At 38.4% G+C, this 16,048-nt stretch overlaps 1 protein-coding gene across 2 annotated transcripts; it reads right to left on the bottom strand.

Annotated features, from left to right (window-relative positions):
- Positions 1-9,608: 9,608 nt before the first annotated feature.
- LOC100350801 (olfactory receptor 4C46) lies at positions 9,609-13,977 on the bottom strand. Of its 2 annotated transcripts, XM_089309072.1 has the most exons (2): positions 13,073-13,977; positions 9,609-9,642 (listed from the first exon to the last, which is right to left on the bottom strand). In XM_089309072.1, the coding sequence occupies exons 1-2, from the start codon at positions 13,975-13,977 to the stop codon at positions 9,609-9,611; spliced, it is 939 nt and encodes a 312-aa protein (XP_089165198.1). The 2 variants fall into 2 exon arrangements, with proteins under 2 accessions (XP_089165198.1, XP_089165200.1); XM_089309074.1 differs by lacking the exon at positions 9,609-9,642 and having other exon boundaries at positions 13,042-13,977.
- Positions 13,978-16,048: the final 2,071 nt, after the last annotated feature.

Below are 16,048 nucleotides of genomic sequence, written 5' to 3'. Positions count from 1 at the left end.
ATAACACCAATGAGTGTAACAAATAGTGGTTAGAGATGTAATCTACTGTTAACTTCTTGTTCTATAGATCAACACAGCAGTTCTGTGAATGAGTGTTTGACTTAGTGCTTAAGCCACTTGTTGGTCTGCCTGCCTCTTATATTGTGTTGCCTAGGTTCTACTCCTGCTCTGCTCCCTATTAAAATTTCCCGATAACGAGCACCATGGGAGATGGTAGGTGATGGCTCTGGAGGCTGGGTTCCTGCTTTCCACGTGGGAGATCTGAATCAAATTTCTGGCTTTTGTATTTGACCTGGCCCATGTCTGTCCATGGTGGGTATTGAAGGAATGAACTAGCAGGTGGTAACTCTGTTTCTCCTTCTCTCTCTCTCTCTCTCTCTCTCTCTCTCTTTTATTCTGCCTTTCTGTCTCCTCTTTATCTTTGTCTCTGAAATAAATACAATTTTTTTGTAAAAACAAAAAAAGACATTGAGTTGTGTAATGGCTGGATAATTCTTACAAGTAACATTAAGCTTACATAAATCTTTGACTGTCATTCATATTTACTCTCTTTTCCCATACTTGCATTACAATTATTGCTTCTTAGTCAATACATAGTTATCAACTATCTGAAAATTTTGAACATTACTAGAACCTAAAAATAGGAATCTAGAATATTGGACTGATAGTAAAATAATATTGCTATGTGACATTGTGACAGATACTCATTGTTACTGATTATTGGAAATAATGTTTAAAGATATGCCTTCTTTTGAACTCTGGCCTTAATATAAATTTTGTATTTTGTGAATATTATTGCTTATTAAACATTGATTGAATAATAAAAAGATAATATTTAAGTGATGCCTATAAGGTTGGCCACTTTACTAATTATTTTCCATATTACATTAGCCCAGTGAAAACCTCTTTGACATTTTGAACATGCTTTTGATGGGTGAGCTGTAGTTTTAGGTGTGGAGCAGCAATCTTGCTTAAAATGCCCAGTTTTATGCAACCAAAACATTTTTTATCCAGACCTTTATGAGCGTCAGCCAACAGATCAGTTTTATGTCTTGGTGCCTACTACTTGACATAATTTAATCATTTCTGCTAGGGTTGTTTCAGGTTTGGAGGCAACAGCTTTTAACACATTTTTATGATCTTGACTTGCATTTTCATAAGCCATTTATTTTAACAGAACCTGAGCGGCTTCCTCATTATCAACCTGACGCCCAATAGCCTTTTGTAGTTTATCTCTAAAGGACATCTAACTTTCTGTGGGATCTTGTTTGATAGCAGAAAAAGAAGTAGGAAGTTCCCGAATGTCAGGATCTGTCTCTGTGCTTTTAAAGCCTTACCAGCAATCTGACCATAAACCTCTTGGCGATAGCGCACCTGTTGATTAACTGAAGCAAAAACACCTTCACCTAATAGATAGATGATCAAATAGATCATCTATCTATAGATGATCAAAATCAATAGGAAAGCCATCAGTCAGATTTTCCACAGTTTGTATGCGGACCAGATCTTGATATTCTTGGCCCCAGACCACATATTGAGCTAGGGTAGCTAAAATCTTAACCAAATCTGCCAGTCCCAAGGGATTATCTCATAGCTCCCTCCAATACCTTCTTTTTAAATTTTTTTTTTATTTTTATTTTTTTGACAGGCAGTGTGGACAGTGAGAGAGACAGAGAGAAAGGTCTTCCTTTGCCGTTGGTTCACCCTCCAATGGCCGCCGCGGCCAGTGCGCTGCGGCCGGCGCACCCCGCCGATCCGATGGCAGGAGCCAGGTACTTATCCTGGTCTCCCATGGGGTGCAGGGCCCAAGGACTTGGGCCATCCTCCACTGCACTCCCTGGCCACAGCAGAGAGCTGGCCTGGAAGAGGGACAACCAGACAGAATCTGGCGCCCTGACCGGGACTAGAACCCGGTGTGCCGGCGCCACAAGGTGGAGAATTAGCCTAGTGAGCCGCGGCACTGGCCTCCAATACCTTCTAACAAGCCTGTAGTATAAGAACTCTGCATGCCATATTCTGTGAGACATTTTTTCACTTCTTTAAAAACATTTTAAGATTCATGCTGGGTTGGGGCATTTTGTGGTCTGATAATAGGGCAAGCAATCAATAAAGGTCCCTTACTCTTGGGCTTCTTTGAACATTCCCTATGAAGCTGATTGTGCTGGTGGCATTGCTATCATTCCAGCAACCAAAGGAGCATCAGAAGGCTTAGTTTCCTGTGGCAGAGTTGGGCTTGTGACCTTGCCGATTGCGTCCCAACAGCAATGCCATGCACAAGGTACAAGCATGGGAGCTTGTGAATCCTGGTGCAGTTTTTGTCCTATTTTATCCCAGTCTGCCACCTTTGGTGAGCCCTTTTCAGAATAGCAAGGGTAACAGCCAGCAATTTTTTTTGCAGTAATTACCCAATAACCTTTCTGTGGGTGGAGTGCCTAGTTTGTTAAAGCAAATAATACAATTCTGCCCTATGTTTCTGTTGTGCTGGGGACAGAATTCCTCGTCTTAATGACTCACCGAGATCTTGGAGAAATGAGTAACGCATCTTTAACCCTTGCTGGGAGAGGTGAGCTATCCCTTGCATGTTGTGCCAAGGGTCCCTGTTCAGGCACCAGTTGTGGAGTTTCAAATGATGAATCGAAACACAGACATCTTCATCCAAAGAGTGTCACTGGATAGCTCCAGCCAAGACTTTTTATTATTTAGTCTACGGTTCAACTAGTAACATAACAATTAGGAATGTACAGCCAGACTAAACATTGTAAAATAATAACAAGCAGGCGCAAATAAAGGAGGTAAGTATCATGTGACATATTTATGGTGACAAGCAAAAGTTCAAGTTGTTCCTGGCTAATCTTCTGTGTCCTTGGAGTATGATAAGGAGTTTTCCTAAAAGCAATATCTAGTAATAACCCAAACCTCCTGCTTACTGCAGCTGCATTCCATTTAGGGAGATATGCCTTCACAAGGCCTGCTTAGGCAGAAGCAGGACCTCAGCCATATTCAATATTCAGGAGGCTATGGCTTTACTGTGAAGACTTAGGCAATATCCACCACACTTTCTAAGTTTTCATGATTCTGTAAGTGTATCCCTCTTACAAATGTGAAAGATCTAGTCTCTATACTTTCATTGAATATTTTTATGACAGGTTTCTAAGAGTTAGACTTTGGTACTAGAATGTAGACAGGAATGTGCAGATAAGGCAAAGCTATGGAAAAAATCTAAAATATTTAATAACATTCAAGGACAAAAACATGGATATCCAGAGGTTAATGAAGCCCCAATCTGGTGAAAGTCAAAATCATCCATAAGTTAACAGGGCTGATGGCTAACACCAAGATATTCAAGAAACTTTAGAAGAATGTGTAGAAAAATGGAGCCTGGAGAGATTGCTGTGGCACAGCTCCATTGTGCCTTTCAGTTCTGGGGTTATGCACAAATTAATATAGATCCTAAGAGTTTGTACAGAAAAGAGTTAAAATAAAGTGAGTGATATTTGCTAAAACTCCATATAAGTCTACATGGATCAGGTTCAAATAATTCCAGAGATGATCACTAGATAAACAATCTTAATAAATGATTATATGCACATTACATGTCATTCTTTATATTAGTTTACCTTTTTCATGTAATTTTATTTCTTTATATTACTGTGTAGCTTTAGTTCTTATTAAACAAGAGAAAAATCCGTGATGTTATTATGTGTATTTCATGTCTACTCTCCTTTATATCCCTTGTATTCATGTTCTTCACAACAGCATGCTTCTGCGTCCATCACATTCCTTCATGGTTTACTGCTTTGACTTAGCATTAATCATTGCCATCACACAGGCAGTCAAAGCCAAAATTAACAATTGGGATTGCATCAAATTGAGAAGTTTCTGTACTGCAAAAGAAACAGTCAGGAAAGTGAAGAGGCAACCAACAGAATGGGAAAAATATTTGCAAACTATGTAACAGATAAAAGATTAATAAGAATCTACAAAGAGATCAAGAAACTCCACAACAACAAAACAAGCTACCCACTCAAGAGATGGGCAAAGGACCTTAATAGACATTTTTCAAAAGAGGAAATCCAAATGGCCAACAGACACATGAAAAAATGTTCAGGATCACTAACAATCAGGGAAATGCAAATCAAAACCACAATGAGGTTTCACCTCACCCCGGTTAAAATGGCTCACATACAGAAATCTACCAACAACAGATGCTGGAAAGGATGTGGTGAAAAAGGGACACTAATCCACTGTTGCTGGGAACTCAAACGAGTAAAGCCACTATGGAAGTCAGTTTGGAGATTCCTCAGAAACATGAATATAACCCTACCATACAACCCAGCCATCCCACTCCTTGGAATTTACCCAAAGGAAATGAAATTTTCAAACAAAAAAAGCTGTCTGCACATTAATGTTTATTGAAGCTCAATTCACAATAGCTAAGACCTGAAATCAACCCAAATGCCCATCAACAGTAGACTAGATAAAGAAATTATGGGACATGAACTCTATAGAATACTATACAGCAGTAAAAAAAAGAAATCCGGCCATTTGCAACAAAATGGAGGAATCTGGAACACATCATGCTGAGTGAAATAAGCCAGTCCCAAAGGGACAAATATCATATATTCTCCCTGATCAGTGACAAATACACGAGCACCAAAAAGTAAACCTGCTGAAGTGAAATGGACTCTGTGAGAAACAGTAACTTGATCAGCCTTTGTCCTGACTGTTGATGAACAACTTAATACTTTATCCCTTTTAGTATTTTTTTTGTTCTACTTTAAACTGTTGGTTGAACTCTGTAATTAACACAAAATTATTCTTAGGTGTTTAAATTTAACTGAAAAGTGATCCCTGTTAAATATAAGAGTGGGAATAAGAGAGGGAGGAGATGTACAATTTGGGACATGCTCAATCTGACTTGCCCCAAACAGTAGAGTTAGAAACGTGCCAGGGGATTCCATTTCAATCCCATCAAGTACCAATGCAATCACACTAGGGCAGTTTCAGTTTCAGTTTCTGTTTCAGTTCATAATTGATCATAATGATAGGTCTAAGAGTTAAAGGGATCACATAAACAAGACTAGAGTCTGCTAATACTACCTGATAGAATTAAGAAGGAGAGAAAGATCCAACATGGGAAGTGGGATACACAGCAGACTCATAGAATGACAGAAGACCTAAACAGCACTCTGGCCTCAGAATCAGCCCTTAAGGCATTCGGATCTGGCTGAAGAGACCATGAGACCATGAGAGTATTTTAGGCATGGAAAGCCAAGACACTCTGGAAAAAAACAAACAAACAAACAAACAACCTAAATGAAAGATCTCTGCGAGTGAGATCCCAGTGGAAAGAACGGGCCATCAAAGAAGGATGTACCTTTCTCTGAAGGGAGGAGAGAACTTCCATTTTGACTATGAACTTGTCTAAATAAGATCAGAGTTGGCGAACTCAGGGGGCTTCCATAGCCTTGGCAACTCATGACAAGAACCTAGGGAGATTACTGACGCCATAAACAAGAGTGTCAAATTGTTAAGTCAACAACAGGAGTCACTGTGTACTTACTTCTTATGTGGGATCTGTCCTTAGTGTGTTGTCCAATGTGAGTTAATGCTATAACTAGTACTAAAACAGTATTTTACAATTTGTGTTTCTGTGTGGGTGCAAACTGATGAAACCTTTACTTAATATATACTAAATTGATCTTCTGTATATAAAGATAATTGAAAATGAATCTTGATGTGAATGGGAGAGGGAGCGGGAGATGGGAGGGCTGTAGGTGGGAGGGAAGTTATGGGGGGAAAAAGCCACTGTAATCCAAAAGCTGTACTTTGGAAATTTATATTTATTAAATAAAAGTTAAAAAGATAATTGCCATCAATGGTCATAAATAATCTAATGAATTGCTTTACATGAACTGTTTGGATTTATGAAGATATTATTCATAAATATTCATATATTTGCAATAAAATGCATGTTACAAATAATTACATCATAAAAATTATCTACTATTTTTTACTTTATTTAGGTAATATTTACAAATAAATATTAAATATACCTAAGGTATATTACCTGATTTTTTATTTTTATGCATTATAAAATTATTACCATAATTAAGCTAATGAACATGTTCATCACCTCACATAATTACCATTGTTTCTTATGTAAGAAGATTTAAGATTTAATCTCTTGGCAAATTTCAAGTAATATTACATTAACTATAGGCATTACATTGTTCATTAGCTCTTCAGAATGTATTTATCTTGCCTAACTGAAATTTGTACTCTTGGTCGGTATGTTCCTGTTACTGATATCCCCAGCCTCTGGAACCTACAATTCCTCTATGAGTTTGATTTTTATTTTATTTTTTTCAGATTAATTAATTTGTTTATTTGAAGAGGAGATTGGGAGGGTAGAGAGAGAGGGAGAGATATAGAGGGAGAGAGAGAGGAGGAGAAAGGGAGAGAGAGAGAGAGAGAGAGAGAGAGAGAGAGAGAGAATCTTCTATCTGCTGGTTCACTCCCCAAATGCCTGCAACAACAGGTCTGGGCACCAGACCAAAGCCATCTGGTTCTCCCATGTGGGTGCAGAGGTCCAAAGACTTGGGCCATCTTCTACTGCTTTCCCAGGTGCATTAGAAGGGGTTTGACTGGAAGTAGATCAGCCACTGAGCCAAGAACCTGGCCCCAAATTTGACTTTTTTAGATCCCACAGATAAGTGAGATCATGCAGTATTTGTCTTAATGGTGTTTGACTTATTTCTTTAACATAATATCCCCCTTCACTCATGTCACCACAGATGAAATGTTTTCCTTCCTTTTAAAGGATGAATGGTACTCACATTTTCTTTATTTACTCATCCATTTATGGTCACATGGGTTAATCTCACTTCTTGGTTATTGTGAAGAGTGCTACAATAAAAATGAAGGCACAAGACCAGTATTGTGTAGCAGGTAAAGCCACTGCTTGCAACACAACATCTCTTATGGCCACCAGTTTGTGTCCCAGCTGCTCCACTTCGAATTAAGCTTCCTGCTAATGCCCTGGGGGGGGGGGGAAAGTGCTTGGGCCCCTGCTGCCCATGTGGGAGACCTGGAAATAGCTCCATCTTTGGCTTGTCAAGCCCTGCCCATTGTGGCCATCTGAGTAATGAACCAGCAGATGAAAGATCTCTATCTCTCCTTTCTGTAACTCTGATTTTCAGCTAAATGAATAAATCTAATCTAATCTAATCTAATCTATTTATCTATATCACACACACACACACACACACACGAGAGAGAGAGAGAGAGAGAGAGAGAGAAAGAGACAGAGCGCACAAGAGATGTTCTCATCCACTGTTTCACTCCCTAAATGCCTGTAATGGTGGGGATTGGGCTAAGGCCAAAGAAACTGGAAGCTAGGAAAATAATCCAGGTCTCCCATACATGGATGTAAGAACCCATATACTTGTGCCTCACTTCTGCCCAAGGACTGTATTAACAGAAAACTGGAGTCAGGGAGTGAAGCCAAGCACTCTAATATGGCACCTGGGTATGTTTTATGTTAAATGCTCACTCCTAGTTTTAGCTTTTTTTTTTTTTTTGAAGAGTTTCCATACTGTTTTCCATAACAACTTTATGGAAATACATCCCTTCCAATAATGTGCAATGGTTCTCTTACTGCACTTCCTCATGGACCCTCACCTTTTGTCTTTGATGATAACCACTCAAATAGGTTTAAGGTAACGCTTCATTGTGGTTCCATTTGCATTCCTCTGACAATAAGTGATGTTGATAATTTCTCCATTTATCTGTTTGTGATATGGATGCACTTTTTGGAGAAATGACTGCTCAGATATTTTGCCAGTTTTTAAAGTAGGTTATTGTTTTCTTGCTATTGAGTTATTTGTGTTTACTTATATGTTTTGGATATTAGCCTTCAATCAAACGTAAAGCTTGCAAATGTTTTACCCCATTGCATGGGTTGTTTCTTCACTCTGTTTACTTGGCTGTGCAGAGGTTTTTAAGTTTTAACAATCTAATTTGTATGTTTTGTGGGGAGCAACTCGGACTAGACTAAGTTACTGGAATTAAGACTTATTCTATGCATCTGCTCTCCCACAATATGGCGCTGAGAAGGGAGAAACAGCTTCTATACAGCTGCCTCCAGTTCAACCAATAAACTGTAGGACCTACTCCTGATTGGAGGAGAGCAGAGTACTCGGCGTGTGGGTAGCAGAGTTGGGATTGGTGGAAGAGGACTATAAAGGAGGAGAGAGACAACATGCACCAGGAACATCTAAGGGGAACATCCACGGAGGTGGAAGGGACGGTGGCCAACCCGGGAAGAACCAGCAGCAAACCCGGGGAGGGCCGAGCAGACGAAAGAACAGCGCAGGGTCCTGTGTCGTTCCTCCACGAAGAGGGGGAGCGACATAATGGTGCCGTGACTCGGATATGAAGCCTAGCAGGGTTTAGTGTTGTTCCTCCATGAAGAGGGGGAGCGACATGTTTTTACTTTTGCTCTCTGTGCTTTCAGAGTCCTATCCAAGAAATCTTTGCCCTGAGCATTGTTATGGAGATTTCCCCCAGTGTTTTCTTTCAGGTGCTTTATAGTTTCAACTCTTAGATTTTATGAATTTTGAGTTGATTTATGTAGATAGTTTAAAGCTTTCATCCAATTCTCTTCTTTGAGTGAAAACTGTAGGTTTTTTTGGTTTATTTAAAAAATTTTTTTAATTTCATTTTTTGTTTTAATTTTAATTAATCTTTAACAAATTGAATATGATACAAGTCTAAGAACAGAATGATATTCCCTTCCTCCTTCACTCCCTGCAGCCCTCCTTCCTTCTATCTTTCTTTTTTTGTTTTTGAGATAACATATTTTAAATTTACATTACAGGAAAAAAGCTTAATACTTCACTTAATAAGAAGTTTAACAAGTAAAAAGCAAAAAGACCCTAGTTTAGTGGGAATATAGAGAGGGCTATACATAATAACTGAATGGAAAATTAAAATTTAGTTTTGCCAACATTACTTATTGAACAAAGTGTCTTTTTTCCTATTGTGTGTTCTTGGCACCTTTATCAGAAATTGACCATAAATACCTGGATTATTTTTGAGCTTTCTATGCTGTTCCAGTGGCTCATTGTTTTTATGCCTGTACCATATTATTTTCATTAAAACAGCTTTAAAGTACATTTTGAAAACAAGAAGTTTGATGCTTTTGCTTTTGTTCTTTTTGTTCAACATTTCTTTAACTATTTGGGATATTTTCTGATTTTTTACAAGTTTTAGGATGGTTTTTTCAATTTCTGTGAAAAATGACACTGGAATTTTCATAATAATTGCATTTGATCATTTTGTTGATATGCACACTTAAAATATTCTTACAATCCATGAACATGGGATATCTTTTGATTTGTGTGTCTTGTTTAATTACTTTATAAATGGTTTATAGTTTTAAGTATGCAAGCCTTTCATTATCTTGGTTAAAATACTAATAAGCATTTTAAAATTTATTTAAATAGGTGTATTTTCTTAACTTATTTTTCAGATTGTTGTTAGTGTAAGGAAATGCTGTTGGTTTTGTGTTGTTGTTGATTTTATAACCTGTAACTTTACTGAACTCATCTATTATCTGTAACAGTATTCTGGTAGAGTCTTTAAGGCTTTCTTTTTTTTAAACTTTTATTTAATGAATATAAATTTCCAAAGTACAGCATATGGATTACAATGGCTTCCCCCCCATAACATCCCTCCCACCAGCAACCCTCCCCATTTCCACTCCCTCTCCCCTTCCATTCACATCAAGATTCATTTTCGATTCTCTTTATATACAGAAGATCAGTTTAGCATACATTAAGTAAAGATTTCAACAGTTTGCTCCCACACAGAAACATAAAGTGAAAAATACTCTTTGAGTACTAGTTATAGCATTAAATCTCAATGTACAGCACACTAAGGACAAAGATCCTACATGAGGAGTAAGTGCACAGTGACTCCTGTTGTTGACTTAACAAATTGACACTCTTGTTTATGGCATCAGCAATCACCCTAGGCTCTTGTCATGAGCTGCCAAGGCTAGAGTCTTTAATGCTTTCTATTTATGATAAAATCATGTCATCAGCAAACAGACATAATTTCCTCTCTTCCTTTTCCATTTGGGCACCATTTGCTTATTTACTTATTCTTTTTGCTTGGTTGCTCTGATTAGGATTTATTCCATTATGTTAATTACAAGTTGTAAAACTGGACATCTTTGTTTTTTTTTCTCTTGTTTTTAGATGAAAAAACTTTCCACCTTTCACTGTTGAATGTGTTGCTAACTGTGGGCTTGTCGTAAATTACATTTATTGTGTTCTTCAGTTTATACCTGCTTTCATTGCCAGAAAATTTCCCAAGTCTAGGGAAAAGAGCAAAAATCTGGCACAGGAAGTTTAATGAGCACTAATTAGGATAAATCCAAAAAGACTCATACCAATTATAAAAAGTTAAACTAAGATAATTGAAGCACTAAGGGAAAAACAACTTGTTACATTCAAGAGGTCCCTAATAAGACCATCAGGGTATTTTTCAACAGAAATCCTGCATGTCTCAATGTGATACACACACACACACACACACACACACCCTGGTATCAAAATATTTGTCAATAGATGAATGAAGTATGGAAGAGAAGGAATGAAAAAGCATTTTGTTCTGAAGTGGCTTTACGGGAAATGGAACCCATGTTTCTAAAAATAGCTTTTAATAAAGAATTGTTACAAAAAAATTTAAATGAATAACAGATAAATATGCCGTGAATTCAGATCACAATTATAAAATCATAAAATCTTTCTGAAAGTAAAAAGAATTTCAAAGTAAAGTATTTGTTTATACGCTGAGAACCTGTTTAAATTTATTTCTTATTCTTCAGTGTAAGAATGAGTAAAAGCAAATTGTGGGGCGGCCCTGTGGCACAGTAGGATAATCCTCTGCCTGCAGTGCCGGCATCCCAAATGGGCACTGGTTCTAGTCCTGGCTGCTCCTATTCTGATCCAGCTCACTGCTGTGGCCTGGAAAATCAGTGGAAGATGGTCCACGTGCTTGGGCCCCTGCACTAGCTTGGGAGATCCAGAGGAAGCTCCTGGCTCCTGGTTTCGGATTGGCGCAGCTCTGGCCTTTGCGGCCATTTAGGGAGTGAACCAGTGATGGAAGACCTTTCTTTCTGTCTCTCTCTCTTACTGTCTGTAACTCTACCTCTCAGATACATAAATAAAACCTTTTTTTTTAAAAAAAAGAAAAAGCAAATTGTGGTTCCTCTGAGAGGTCTAGCTAGGATTCTCTTGAGAGTTCGAATCAGTAAATGGCGGTAAATAATTCCATAGTCTCCAGTATTGTATTTTTCTCTACATTTTATTAAATTTATATCCTTTAAATGCCTTCATTGATCCAATCAATATTTATTGTGTATCATATATTGTTACCATGAGACAAAATAGCAATTCAGAGGCAAATATGTTAAAGGGTAGCATTGTATATTTCAAATAAAATTTCTTGCTTATTATCAAATATTCTTTTAATTTATTTATCATGCTTTTTAATGGGTTATTAACAGAACGCAGGTTATGTGTGTGCTTCAAAATGGTCCTTGGGGCTACATGGAAATTTGAAAATATTGTGTAAACATTGTTATCTAATCATTAGAAGTTAAATGTTACATTGTTATCGTAGTCTTAAAAAGTTAGATATGATGATGTTTCAGGTACCAAATGAATGTTAATTGTGATACATAAAAATAATTTATCATTTAGTTGGATCATGAACAAATTTGTGTAATATGACTTACATACTCTGTCATTCCAAATGGTGTGTAGTAGAGTGATCTAGTCAGATTTTTATCATCATTCCTTGGCAGAGTACCATAGAAGTTAAGAGTCCAGTCAAGAAAATTAGTCTAATTATGGTTACTGGCTTGTCATTGTATTTACTTTTATTTTTTATTTTTATTTTTTTTTGACAGGCAGAGTGGACAGTGAGAGAGAGAGAGAGAAAGGTCTTCCTTTTCCATTGGTTCACCCCCCAGTGGCCGCTGCGGCTGGCGCACTGCGGCTGGCGCATTGCGCTGATCCGAAGCAGGAGCCAGGTGCTTCTCCTGGTCTCCCTTGGGGTGCAGGGTCCAAGCACTTGGGCCATCCTCCACTGCACTCCCGGACCACAGCAGAGAGCTGGCCTGGAAGAGGGGCAACCGGGACAGAATCTGGCGCCCCTGACCGCAACTAGAACCCTTTGTACTGGCGCCGCAGGTGGAGGATTAGCCTATTGAGCCATGGCACCGGCCATCAATGCATTTATTTTGATAATTTCCCCTTCTTATCAGTTTCTTCATCTATAAAATGGGGATAAAAGCAGTGTTTACCTCTTTGCAGGGTTTTAGACATTACTGCTCAACTAACATATTTTAATTTTTCCTTTTTTTATTATTATTTTTTTTATTTATTTATTTTTTTTTTATTTTTCTGACAGGCAGAGTGGACAGTGAGAGAGAGACAGAGAGAAAGGTCTTCCTTTGCCGTTGGTTCACCCTCCAATGGCCGCCGCGGCCGGCGCGCTGCGGCCAGCGCACCGCACCGATCCGATGGCAGGAGCCAGGAGCCAGGTGCTTTTCCTGGTCTCCCATGGGGTGCAGGGCCCAAGCACCTGGGCCATCCTCCACTGCACTCCCTGGCCACAGCAGAGGGCTGGCCTGGAAGAGGGGCAACCGGGACAGAATCCGGCGCCCCGACCGGGACTAGAACCCGGTGTGCCGGCGCCGCTAGGCGGAGTTTCCTTTTTTTGATGAAAAAAAAAAAGCCTGTGAACCCAAATACTGGATGAAATTAGTAAAACTGAGGTCCAATTTGATATAATTTCCTAAACAGGCAAATAATTTTGCTGGATTTTTCTCTCATTAGGTTTTCTGCACCATTTCTACTGTTTTCAGTGCAGAATTTTCTTCTTTATCCTGTGAGTATTATTTGTTGGCATTGTCCTTTTGACATTTTCTTCAGCTCAAATAGTGTTGTGATTTATAGATATTTATTAGTCATTTGAAATAGTTTTCTTGCTACACAATTTCCTTATGGCATTTTTCATCTGAACATTTCTCAATGTGTAGATTAAAGGATTTAACATGGGAGTTATGATAGTGTAGAATACAGCAACTGCTTTATCAATGGTTAAAGTAGCTGCAGGTCTCATGTACACAAATATGCAGGGGACAAAGAACAAGACAACCACTGTGATGTGGGAAACACAGGTAGAGAGGGCTTTCCGCCTGCTCTCCAAACTGTGGGTCCTTAGAGAGCGCAGGATGACCACATAGGAGACCAACAAGAGAAGGAAGTTCAATAGACAGATGAACCCACTGTTGGCAGCAACAAAGAGTCCAAGAGTATGGGTATCGGTACAGGCAAGATTCAACAAAGGGTTCAGGTCACACATAAAGTGGTCTATGATGTTAGGGCCACAAAAGGGTAATTGGAAAATAAAAAGCATTTGTATGATTGCATGAAGAAAGCCACCCACCCATACAACTGCCACTAGAAGGCCACACACCCGTCGGTTCATGATGGTTGTGTAGTGCAAGGGCTTGCAGATGGCCACATAGCGGTCATAGGCCATCACAGTAAGTAGAATGCCTTCTGTGCCTCCAAAGAAATGTTCCCCAAAGACTTGGGTCATACATCCATTGAACATGATGGTCTTCTTTTCATGGAGTGAATCTGTGATCAGTTTAGGGGTATTGACAGAGGAGTAGCAGGCATCAATAAAGGAGAGATAGGCCAGGAAGAAGTACATGGGGGATCCCAGTGACGGGCTGGCAGCGATGGTGACCACGATGAGCACATTCCCTACCACAGTGATGATATAGATGATAAAAAACACAGCAAATATGATTTTCTGCATGTTTGGATTCTCTGTAAGTCCCAGGAGAACAAACTCTGTCACATTGTTCCTTTTCTCCATGTGTTTCATGCAGTGGCAAATTGCATTACCTGAAAAAAATTATTAATGCAACTGTGATTTTTTTGCACTTCACTAGTATAATAAATAATACATGTTTGGATTCAATATAATTGTCAAATCTTAGAAGATTTTTATTGACATGTAAATAAAGGCTCTGCTTTTGAAAATCAATCAAATTGCCTCCAGGTGAAAATTCTGTTAACTGTATGGACATAAATATTTGTACATACCCAAAGGGAGATTGTTAGTATATACTTAATAATCTGAAATGACTATCAGTGTAGTTCGTAGATTGGAAACACAACAGTATATAAACCTGAAAATCTAAACCTAAACAAAAATGGATGCAATGGTCATGAAAGTAAAATCAAGAAATTTTTCCATTATTCTTTAAATAAGGCAAACATTAAGATACTGAGAAAGTGAGTGGGAAGAGCCGAAGTGTGAATCTTGGGGCATTCCTCTTACAAAGGTTTTTGTGTGTCTTGGATGAAACGGGCTGAGGTTCAGCCACATTAAGCAGAATATTTAGAGTAGCTGGCATTAGCAGTAGCTGGGCATTGGTGATGATAATATGAAAAAAGAAAAGGATGTAAGCGTCACTGTGAAAGAAGTCATAATGGTTATTTTTTAAATCCAATCAGTTTGAGACAGTAATGCAGGGTGTCTTTAAAGAGTTTATAGAGGGGATGGCATTGTGGGTTAGTAGGCTAAGCCACTGCCTGTGATGCTTTCGTTCTTTTTTTTAATAAATATAAATTTACAAAGTATAACTTTTGAATTGTTGTGGCTTTTCCCCCCATAATCTCCCTCCCACCCACAACCATCCTATCTCCCCCTCCCTCTCCCATCCCATTCTTCATCAAGATTCATTTTCAATTATCTTAATATACAGAAGATCAACTTAGTACATGCTAAGTAAAGATTTCAACAGACTGCACCCACACAGACACAGAAAAATATAGAGTACTGTTTGAGTAGTAGTTTTACCGTTAATTCTGATAGTACAACACATTAAGGACAAAGGCACTGGTTTGAGTCCCACCAGCTCCACATCCGATACAGCTCACTGCTACTGCACCTAAAAAAACAAAAGATTGTCCGAATACTTGGACCCCTGCATCCATGTGAGAGACCTGGAAAATGCTCTGGGTCCTGGCTATGGCCTGGCACAGCTCTGATCCTTGAGGCCATTTGGGGCTGATCCAGCAGATGGAAATCTCCCTCTCTCTCTCTCTCTCTCTCTCTGTAACTCTGCTTTTTAAATTAACAAAATAAATCTCTTTTAAAGAGTCCATGGATGGGACCGGTGCTGTGGCACAGCGGGTTAAAGCCCTAGCCTAAAGCGCTGGCATCCCATATGGGCACTGGTTCTAGTCCCAGCTGCTCCTCTTCTGATCCAGCTTTCTGCTATGGCCTGGGATAGCAGTAAAAGACGGCTCAAGTCTTTGGGCCCCTGCACCCTTGTGGGAGACCTGGAAGAAGCTCTTGGCTTAGAATCGGTGCAGCTCAAATAAATAAAATAAATAAAATAAATCTTTTTAAAAAAGTCCATGGAAAATGCATATTATGAAAAATCTATAAATGGTTTGGAATTATTTTTGTACCAAAATACACTTATAATTTAATTCCATTTTTCCATGAATGTTTGCAAGTTCCCTCATTTACATTTTAATGATTAACTGTTAGGGTCAATGCATAGTACTGAGTGCTTTCCACAGATGATTCTTATTAGCATTTGCAGCAGTCTATGTAGTTGATATTATTTAATCCATTTTATAGGTAAGTCAACAACCTCAAAGATGAATGTTGATAATATTAATACAATGCAATTTGTATAATAGCATATTCACATTATAACAATATAATAATTAATTAAAACTTACTGTGTACTCTTCTATGTTTTTACAGATATTTTCTGATTTAATACTCATTATAAATGCAGAGATAGTTAATATTATCCTTTTTATACTTAATTTTACATATCAGGAAATATAAGCATAGAGAATTTCAAGGTATTGTTTAAAATCAAATAGCTATTAACATGGAAAGTCAAGATTATCTAAGATTATCCTTGTGA

Source organism: Oryctolagus cuniculus, chromosome 1 (assembly GCF_051225735.1).
Source record: "Oryctolagus cuniculus isolate XC-2025 breed Fujian yellow rabbit chromosome 1, ASM5122573v1, whole genome shotgun sequence".
Classification (NCBI taxonomy): Eukaryota; Metazoa; Chordata; class Mammalia; order Lagomorpha; family Leporidae; genus Oryctolagus; species Oryctolagus cuniculus.
Note: the sequence above shows the minus strand (reverse complement) of the source record. Positions and strands in the feature narration are given on the sequence as shown.